At 34.2% G+C, this 10,332-nt stretch overlaps 2 protein-coding genes across 2 annotated transcripts; one reads left to right on the top strand and one right to left on the bottom strand.

Annotated features, from left to right (window-relative positions):
- Positions 1-35: 35 nt before the first annotated feature.
- On the top strand, positions 36-7,748 carry LOC135690100 (uncharacterized). The gene is made up of 9 exons (XM_065207569.2): positions 36-285; positions 2,151-2,232; positions 2,990-3,121; positions 3,612-3,717; positions 3,899-3,956; positions 4,445-4,611; positions 5,121-5,284; positions 5,592-5,634; positions 5,884-7,748. Exons 1-9 carry the CDS (start codon positions 149-151, stop codon positions 6,471-6,473), a joined length of 1,479 nt encoding a protein of 492 aa, XP_065063641.1. The 5' UTR covers positions 36-148; the 3' UTR covers positions 6,474-7,748.
- A 436-nt stretch (positions 7,749-8,184) lies between these two features.
- LOC135690118 (protein arginine N-methyltransferase 2-like) lies at positions 8,185-9,757 on the bottom strand. Its single transcript, XM_065207591.2, has one exon. The coding sequence runs from the start codon at positions 9,478-9,480 to the stop codon at positions 8,185-8,187; it is 1,296 nt and encodes a 431-aa protein (XP_065063663.2). The 5' UTR covers positions 9,481-9,757.
- Positions 9,758-10,332: the final 575 nt, after the last annotated feature.

The following is a 10,332-nucleotide window of genomic DNA, read 5'->3' as shown; positions in this document are numbered from 1 at the left end:
TACCGAACCATTACGAGATCATAACATCATGGCCCTAGGCCCTACTATTTTGTATTGTGATTGTACACATGCAATGGTTGCATTGCATCCATAGACGGTTGCATCGCCGTACATTAAATCAATTTTAGGTCTTTTAGGATTGAAAACAATGCATTGGTATTACAGTAAAGAATTCACTGATTCGAAAACTCCGTCTAGGGCAGATGGAGTTGAATTCGAAACGGAATTACGCTACAGAAAGGAAGGAGCGCGCTTTATAATGGAGCTTGGCAACAAACTGGGACTGTATCCTTTTAAAATAGCATTTCCGCACTTTTTCCACATGTGAACTGACAACTTGGACCCATCCTGAGAAAAATTAAGCTGTGCGTCTTTTTTTTGTCGATAAACAAGCAACTATTCTGAGTCTGATTAGAGGAATTGGAGGCACCAAAGCCTTTTTCTAATAAGCTTAATTCTTCTTTGTTCCTAACTTGCCTGGCCTTTAAAGTATAGCCTTTTCAAGGGGAAATCGAGTTTGTGTGCACTAAACTTTGTGATATTGGTGCGTGGTGTGATGTGTTGAAGTTAAGGTTACGGTAAACGTTTTTGACACAATATTTGGTTTTCTCTCCCTAAAAGCCAAACTATTAACGAAGTCAGATTAAACTATACATCATTTGATGCACAAGAATGTAGTGACTCAAACTATATCAAAATAATTGGCAAATATTGTAAAATTATAATTTTCAGGCAAAATTTATTGCTTAAATTAGTGTACCACCTTCAAAAGCTATTTTGTACCCTTGCATTTGAGGTATCAAAATCTGACTTATATCAGCAGAAAGCACAGATCCTAAGCTACCAAATCGTGTCTCAAATTTGTTAAATTCCTCATCCCCTTGAAACTATACCCTTCCAAAAATTGGCAAACAATTTTTCTTCCCTCTCATAGCCGTATTTGGCTATAAAAGATGGACCAGCGCAAATACAAAAGTTTTGAGACACACTACATCTGTCCTGGCCATGTGCAAATTTTTGAGCCATTCGATTGGTCCCTTGGGTACAAAACAGCTTTTTCATATCTGTAGGTAGAGGAATTGTAAGTCCGGAGAAAACGGGATTGTACTGATTGCACTTGCAAGGTACACTTGTAAACCACATTGTAATCCAAGTCAAGTCACTTGAAGCTTTAAGCTCAATAAGCCTGTTTAAATAAACACAGCCCTACATGGGATACATGGATGTGCCATGCAATATTTTAAAGGAGACATGGGACCACAATCACAAAGCAACGATAAACAGCTTAACAGGTCAAGCGATTTTCAGACCTCAACTTAAAATTTTGATAAAGAAATTATGGAAACCTTCGTTTACATGGGATTTTTCCATTTTCAAAATGTCTGTTTGTTTCAAATTTGGTAACATTGTGTGCCTTGGAAGGTCAGCTACTTGAATGTGAAATAAACGAAGAATTGATGTTTTTATCCAGAAAATGTTTACCGTTACCTTAAAATATTTCAGTATATAAATTGTCAAATACTGGTCCCACGCCCTTTCAGACAGCATTTGTAAAAACCAAGCCCTCTATTTAAATGTGCATTGTCTAACAATCGGAACAATGATGTGTATACAGTTTCACAGTATTGCAGACTGGCTTCTTTTTTGGCAGATGACCCTTTTTTTATTAGAAATTATCCCTGTTTCTATCTTTGTCGTCCCTATGTGCCCCACAATTTGGGAAAGTATGATAGTTTTTGATGAAATCTTGCATATTTAAAGTCATTCAATTATCTATTTCATGTTCTCTTTATACCAATTATGGCATGCAAGTACAAGCCTTTTTTACAATAGACCCTTTGTAAATTTATTGTGCTATCTCAACACATGCATCTGCCATACTTAGCAGACTGGCCTGTGCCAAAAGGGAGGGGTATATAAAGGGTGTTTATGAGTTTGAGAAGCCCCCTGAGAGATACCAGTATGTTAAGACAGATATTTCTGGCATGGACCAGCAATTTTTGTTGTTTAATTGCTTGATATATATTTTGTAAGGGTTACATAGATCCCAAAATGGAAAGATAGAAGATAAAGAACAGTGCACAAGGGTTATTGATTCTCTTTAAAGTTCATTTGTTGTGACTGTATTATTTCTTTGACACACTGAACAGGAGATATCTAACAATGGCTACTGGAATTGTATTTTTCCACAGATTCTATATGAATCAGTCTTTTAAGAATTTTTCAAGATGGGTAAGATTCATTTTGATTCAACTAGATGGTCAAAAATCAAGACAATTTTTAATGAAATTATTTAATATCATATCAATTCTAGGCTTCAATATCTGAAAAAGTACAGTCACTTTCTTTCTGTTGTTAAATTCCTAAGTTCTGAAAGTTGTTTGAACACATAGTGGTTTTCTTTTGTACCTTTACTCCTTTTACTTAGATACTGTCACTTCTGCCCTTTTCTCTGAAGCAATATTGATGTAGTTCTTATATTATGCTAGCTACATTTTTAGGATACTTATTTGAAATGAGAAAATTTGATATTTCTGTAGTATTTTAGGACTTTTGGCAGTGATGTTCTCTTCAAGGAAAAGAAAATTTTTTTAAAAACTTTTCAACTTTTGCTTGGTAACAATTTTGCCAGGTGCACTAGAAATGTTACATAGCAGATTAACACCTATTGTTAGAAGACAACAGGGATAACGTTTTTCATGCTTTTGTCATGTTTCAAGTGCTAGTGCACCCAAGCCCTATACCTCTTAACAACCCTTGACAAAGGTATAACAATGGGCTCTATTGCTGATAGAAAGATATTTATGAAATCCTCAAATGTTCTCTTTTGGAACCTATTTGAGAACTCTGCACCAAAAAGCATTCTCAATTAAAGGAGTTGAGCAATTTCAGTTCAATCAGAAAAACGACTTTATTCAAATTTTTTCTCAAAAACTTTCTTAAGCTGTTTTTTTTTAATTCTTTTACATTGCAAGTCAAAATTTTTAAGGTCACTGGCACTGCTTGCTTGTTTTTGGCGGGAAAAGTTGAAGAAACCCCTAAAAAGTGTAAAGATGTACTGAAGATGTGCAGAGCTATGCTGGCAGACCAACAATGGGAAGCTTTCGGGGAGAACCCCAGGGTATGTATCGAGCCAAAAATATTTAGATTGGAATTATTATGAAGTATTTATTTATGTTTGGCAATTTCATGTAAACCAATTTTTCATATTTTGTACATACTTTATCACATTCAAATAATATTTCATCAGCACATAAAAAGGTGAAAGTTGCAATAAACTCTTGCCTTGATTTGATAGCATTTATTTTCATTCTTAATAAGCCTAATTTATACTTCTAGGATTTTTTATGATCTAGGAACTTTAAATGAAAATTAAATGATGCATGGATTAGGTGCATCCACATATATTCAGCCATTTTTAGAGAATTTTGTTAATTTAAGCAAATTATTGCATGAGTTTTTTGTTTTGCTCTATTTCCACCTTGAAAGTTTATGTACTACCATCTATTTTGTGTTTATACTTACACAAGTAGAAATGGGAAGGTTGTAAACAAATGATGGAATGCAGGTTTTGGTAAAAGTTTAGCAACATGAGTGAATTCTTTTTCCAGGAAGAGGTGATGATGTTAGAGAGAATATTATTGCAAACGATCAAATTTGATTTGCAAGTGGATCATCCTTATCAATATCTGATTAAATATGGCAAGGACTTAAAAGGTACTGTATTGTATTGAATCTTGTTATTAATCTAAGTACTTTTTAGAAAATATATCAAGTATCAAAGAGTTTCATTTTTGCATCAATATGAATTTAAAAATATTCCCCATTTGTTCCATTTTGGTGTCATTAGTATTTTAATATTTATTTATTGAAAAAGTATTCACTATTCTTACTCTAGGTGACAAAGAAAGGATAAATGAACTTGTTCAAAAGGCGTGGATATTCATCAATGACAGGTTGATCCATTTGCTATTTTCTATTGGCTGGTTATAGTTTGTTTAGATTCTTATATGAAGTGGTCTTAACCAGTGAATCTAATGAAACAAGAGGCTACAGTCTTGATAAGTTGCTCTCTATTTTCTTATACTACATGAAATTAGTGTTTTGAATATTTAATCTTTTCAAATATTTCAAGTCTTTGTTTATTTTGAATTTTTTTAGCAAGTATAAGTTAAGTCAGATTTAAACAAGGATGCTAATTAAAACTTCTTGTGACTTTAATTTATGTGTTATAAGCAAGCTAGTGTTATAATTTTTAACAAAAATCATACAAATATGTGTTCTAGGGACCAATTTTTGCCTTTTGAAAGATTGCATTTGAGCTCTGTAAAAGGTGAAATCCTGTGTGATTAGAATCACTGCACCTGAGGTTGGAAGGGTAAAATTGAGACCTGGTTTAATTACAGGACCCTCTTGTACTTAGGTATTGTTTTCTTTATTTTAGCCTGTCAACTTGCATCTGCTTGCATTACAAACCATCAGTAGTAGCATTAGCAATGTTTCATTTAGCTGCAAAACTCTCAAAACAAAATATGCAGAATTTCACTCCTGTCCCAAGACAAGATTGGTGGAGACTTTTTTTACCAGATGTTGAACAGTCAGTGCTAGATGGTAATAGTTCCATAATTGTAAATTCAGATAAGCTTAGCACCATATTAGACTACTTCAATTTTATCATGCATTTCGAACAAAACAGTTTTCTACAGAGCTAATCAAAATCTGCCATGCTATCATGCACAGAAACTACTTCAAAATGAAGCAGAACATATCTTCCAGACCTACAAAGTTTCTCATGATTTGCACATTTGTGAAAGAAGGAACAACAGAAAGTACAATAAAACTAGTTTCAGTTAAACAAGAGATCTCATATTTAGAAAAAATAATCTTGACAGGGATATAAATGTGGCGCAAATTTGAGATTCTTCGAGTAAACTTGCCAAAGACTAAAATTTGATGATAAAAACTACATTGAAAATTTATTCTTTATCTTAATCATTGCTTTGTGGTTATACTTATTGTTATTACTACAATTTTCTTCAGTTTTAGTGAAAGGATATATGATGCAATAAAATTCCTTCATGTGTGAAAAAATTTTCATCTATATTCTGAATACATTTTAGATATTTGCAATGAAATGATGGACTTATATGATTCAAGTCGGCAAAAGTCAAAATCAAGGGAAGGTAGTGTTGCTAGGTCAAAAGATGGCAGTGTTACAGAAAGCCCAGGTTATACCCCAAGTGGAAGTCCCCAAGTTACTGGCAGCCCACCATCAAAAAAGAAAGTATGGTTCATATTTATGCTTATTTCTAACATAAATCAGATCCTTAGAGTTTAACATGATAAATCTTGAAAGTGTGCTTTGTAGATACTTCTTCTATTCAAAGATTATATTTGATTTTTATGAGCTTCTTTTCACTGTATGAATTTCGTGAAATTTTAATACATAACCTATCTAGTAAAAATCAAAATACAAATGAAAGGAAATTTTGGTAACTTCTGCTGCTTCCAACGCAACAGCCTTTTGATAAAACATATTTCTGTCATGTCTTTTTGTTTATTTTCATGATATCTTCATTTCCCCTATTCAGAGAAGCCAGTCTTCTTCACTGGGTGATGGACAAAAAGCTAAAGGTAAATCTGATAAATCTTATGACATTGCATGATATTTGTATTGTGCTAGACCTACATTCCAATGCTCAGGCCCACAGTTAAAGAGAGTAGGTGTTTCAAACTCTCTGAGTTTGATTGCTACTTAAGCATTGGGGTTTGTAATATCACCAATCTAAGCACTGCTTCTCTTTTGTTATTGTTACAATTGTATTTTGTCCATATTTCATGAACCTTCTTTGGAACTGCTGATGATTTCCTTACTTTGCCTAGACTCCCCAATGATGAAGCCATTGCAAGTGGAAAATGTAAGCCCACCTATGGTTGTCAAAGCTCTATCAAATCCTCCTCAGCCTCCACAATCAACCCCAAAGCCAATTGTGCCAACCGTAAATAGTGTTCAAAGTCATGGACATTTTTTTCAACAAGGATATGAAACTGTTGCACCCCAGGTGAAAGATGGTGTTCCAATGGTACCAGACATCACTCCAAAACAGCCAAATACCAGTCAACAAATTTTAAATCCTGTCCCTATGATACAAAATCCACAGACATTGAGTAGCCTGTATCCTCATGGTATGCCAGTACATAACCATGGTATGCCATCAGCACAGGGAGTACCCCCTTCACAGCCTCATCCACATGGGACACCTGGTCAGGCATTACCCCCACATGGGCAAGTAATGCCCCCTAGAGATCAGATTCCCATGGGAATTGATCAAGGACATTATGCGTACAACATGGCACAGCCCCAACAGCCACCTCAACAACAGCAATTCCACTCATATATGACCACACAGTTACCAACAGCAAACCAATGGCAGACACAGCAGCCAGGAATAGGCCCTGGCTGGATGAAGTGAGCCAAGCATTTTCTGTGTCTTATAAAGCTCGCTCTTATTTGACATTAAAATTGAGTTCAAAATGATTCTGCTTTCAAAAAGCTATACACATGACAACAAGTATAATTCTGCTGTTTGGAGTCATTAACAAATAGAGCTTAAGAGTAGCTTATTTTAAGAGCTTTCTTTCCTATTCCAATGGCCGACTCTTTCACAGAACTTTCCCATATGTTATTATGTTATGTATTATAAGAAATGCTATGATTTTTAAGGAATTCTTTCAAGGTGGATGATTAACATTAAGTTAAATTCTGTAATTTTTTTAATAAGTGAATTTTTGTTTCGTAATTAAAACTGAGAACCAATGTCAATAAATATGATATTTATATGCGAAGGTTTATTTTGAGGTACTGAGACAAAACTTGCTAGAAAAGTCTACAACACATTCCGAATTGAACAAAATTTAGATTGAACTATTAATCATGCAATTTATATAAGTTAGATATAAATTATGTCCCTCCAAAAGTATACCATTGAGAGATAAAAATTGAATAAAATGATTTTTTAAATCAAAAGCTTCTTGAATCTTTTAAAATGATTAAAAACAAAAATGTTAATCATATGAAACCTGGGAAACTATCTAAAAGTTATATTGTGGTATAGATATCTCAAATACAAACGGAAAATACAAATCTAATCAACATCTTAAGCAAAAAACAGATATTTGTAAATCAAAGGATATTGATGCTACATGTTCTTAGATGCCATGTTAGTATTACTTAAAAAAAGCTTGGACATGATGCAAGCTTATAGTCTTTTGTTTTGTTGCTAGAGTAAATTTTAAAGAAAGTCAGTAGACAATTTGATGTTATCAATGACTTGCTGCTTTAGAAAAAAGGTTGTCTATTTGCCTTGTCTATCTTGTCTTTTTGATAACATTTGATTTTAGAGATCTAGACCGGTTGCACAGGTTCCAAAAAGCGGTCAAGTTTTAAGAGCTATGTTTTTCTGTAAATCTTGAATTTTTTATCTAAATTTTCAATTGCAACAATTGCTGCATTTCTCCCTGACTGACTACAGTTCTTCTGTTTACATACTGAATTGAACCCCCACAAGATTCCAACAGAATTCCCAACTTCCTAATTCATCTTTTATCCCAAAGTATCCAAGGAATTCAAAATTGGGGAAATTAGTGGCCACTCGAAGTGACAGTCTGGAGTATGCTATCTATGCGCCAATATTGAAACCTGTGGCTATTGTTTTCTGAAAACCTGTGAAAACCAGTGCCCATAAGTTTCCTTTATGCAAAAAAACCGGTGGCTAAAAATCATATTCGTATCAATATCCATAGCTCGAAAGTCCACACACAAAATTTGACCGCTTTGAAACAAAATGATACAAAATGAAATACAGATGCAAATCAGAATCTGAGGTTTTGTATTGAAGGACTAGACTTTCTTTCTCGGAAAAAGTCATGAAAATTAGAATCTAAGTTGCAAGAAGAGGATCAAAGGCCATGCTGAACGGAGTAAAATTGTGACATTTTAGATAAAGTGTGGGCAAAATAATCACTTCTAAAAGTTGCTAACCTTATTAGCGACTTGTAGCAATATTTATGTACCAATAACAGACAGAGTTGTAATGGGGTAAAGCACCACAAAACCGGTCAAAATTTTGGCTATATCCCACCTGGGGATGCAGTTATAATTCAAATATTTTGAAAAACCTAAATTCATTCCCAGCATTTGAATTCTTTTTCAAACTGGGTTAAAACTTCTGAAGACCTTGTTATCACAACATTCAATTTTAAAGACATGTGTCTTCGCAGTTTTTCATTTCTCTTCAGTTGAATAGTCCCAGATATCACATCACCATTAACAACATTAGTTGTTTCATCAAGAAGAAGTAAAGGGTGTTTCCAATGTGTGATCTCAGCATCTGGACTAGTGTCTAGAACAATATTCTTTTCACCAGGTTTTGAAAAGTTTTCAAATTCAACACAAAACCAGGTGCAAAAGCTGTCAAATAAACCTGGACTTTCCACTTTAAAAGTGAAGTGGGACACAATATTCTCTATATCTTCCACTGCCACAGTGTACATGTTCAATTCAGCAATTTTTTCAGGATTTGCTAACAAATTTTGTTTATTTGTGATGTTGTTATGAAGAGGTTTTTTTGTAAGTTGCTCTAATGCTATTTGTTTTACTTCTGAAAAGTCAAACCCATAGACATCATTCCAAAAGGTAACTTTTGATTGGAATTCTTCATTTGAAGAGCATGGGGCAAAATATAATGAAGCTGTTGATGGCCAAATCTTTCCTTCAGGTTTCAGAAACTTATCTCTGGCATTGATTACGGAATCTATCATAAACTCTGACAACAACAGAGTTCCCATCCATTCTGAAATTATCAAATCCATTTTTTCAGAAGTTTCAATATCCTCTACTCTTTTCCCTAGTACTTGTATTTTATTATGATACCCATTAAATTCAACAACGCTCTCTGCAATTCTACTTGCACCACTTGCCTCCACTGCAAAAACCTTGGCAGCATTACCATGTTTTGCAAGAAATAGACTCAGAATGCCTGTTCCACACCCAACATCCATCACTGATTTTCCATTTATAAAGTTTTTGTTTTCCTCTATAGCCTTCAAATAAGATAATGTTCTTGGTTTATCAGAAAGCATTTCAAGTTGAAGTGGAATATTGCTATAAATTTCATAATAATGTTCATCTTGCCAATCTTCGGTACCACTTTTGCAAAAATTTGTTGATATATGGTTAACGGGTATGTAACCAAAGGCACCATCTTTTTCACCCCACCACCAGTCTTCGGACGTCTTCTCGTGGATCTTTAGAACATCTCCACGAATCAAGTCCAATTCTACATCAGATTTTGGACTGTAATCATACACTGCACAAGCCTGGAAACAGTCATTCAATGCTTCTACTGTCTGTCCATTAAGAATGACTTTTTTTGGATGGAGAATTTGCTCAATTTCTTTATTCGTTTCACCGGCCTCCATTATTCATGCCAAGTGTGTCATCGAAAATAATTCGCACATAGCATAATTTTACAAAGTTCTAAAGCCATGCTTTTTATTGCGAATTATCGAGCAATGAAAAATAAACGTTTGAGGTTACCTGAACTTGAAGGCCCATTTTACTTCCTCTTCTAATTAAAAGCAGGTAATTGCTCTTTTCCTTGAACTGAAACTGGCAGGACCTAACCACCATGTGACCTTGCGATCGTTCGCTCCCTTGCTCCTCCGCAGCACTTTTACTTCCATTTTAAGAAAACATCTAACAAATGACACCTCTTATGAAAAATAATTTAAGGGGAACGAAAATTGTGAGCAACTACTATTGATTGCGTCTCAAAAAACAAAGTAACAAGAAGCCTCCCTTACATAGTCTTTCTGGCTAGCATCTTAAAACCAAGATCTGGATATATGCTTTTGAAGATATGGAGGCACATTATATATGCAAAATTAGCGGTCTCTTCAACAACTTTGCCTCTACTATCTGAAATTAAATGGCTAACCTAATCAAGTAAATCTAAAATTTTGGAACAAAAGTATGAACAAAAACAACCAATCAATTAATGACCTAAGTGCCCCTTGTGGAAGAAGTAGCTGGGCTGCAGATATTGATTTTGATTTTCAACTTCTATGGCACTTGCTACCCTACCTAGTCGAATCCTACCCCCTTTAAAAGCCTAGATTAAAAATCTTTGTTTTATTTAGATTTTCTCTCAGAGTTAACTATTTTTCAGGCTTCCCGAACTATTGATTGTGTAACAGTATTGAAGCTAGTTACACAATAAGCCATTTGCAATTATGATATTTAGGAGGACACATGTTTGGACAAAAACTCAA

Source organism: Rhopilema esculentum, chromosome 10 (genome assembly GCF_057945365.1).
Source record: "Rhopilema esculentum isolate cy_ngs chromosome 10, ASM5794536v1, whole genome shotgun sequence".
NCBI lineage: Eukaryota > Metazoa > Cnidaria > Scyphozoa > Rhizostomeae > Rhizostomatidae > Rhopilema > Rhopilema esculentum.
This window is presented reverse-complemented; position numbering and strand designations above follow the sequence as displayed.

What these genes read in the sequence shown, in the direction of transcription:
- LOC135690118 (XM_065207591.2), bottom strand. Translation starts at nt 9,480, where the DNA reads ATGGAGGCCGGTGAAACGAATAAAGAAATTGAGCAAATTCTCCATCCA.
- LOC135690100 (XM_065207569.2), top strand. Translation starts at nt 149, where the DNA reads ATGCATTGGTATTACAGTAAAGAATTCACTGATTCGAAAACTCCGTCT. An exon ending in CTTGGCAACAAACTGGGACT is followed by an intron (nt 286 to 2,150) that starts GTATCCTTTTAA and finishes CACACTGAACAG; the next exon opens with GAGATATCTAACAATGGCTA. An exon ending in TGAACAGTCAGTGCTAGATG is followed by an intron (nt 4,612 to 5,120) that starts GTAATAGTTCCA and finishes AATACATTTTAG; the next exon opens with ATATTTGCAATGAAATGATG.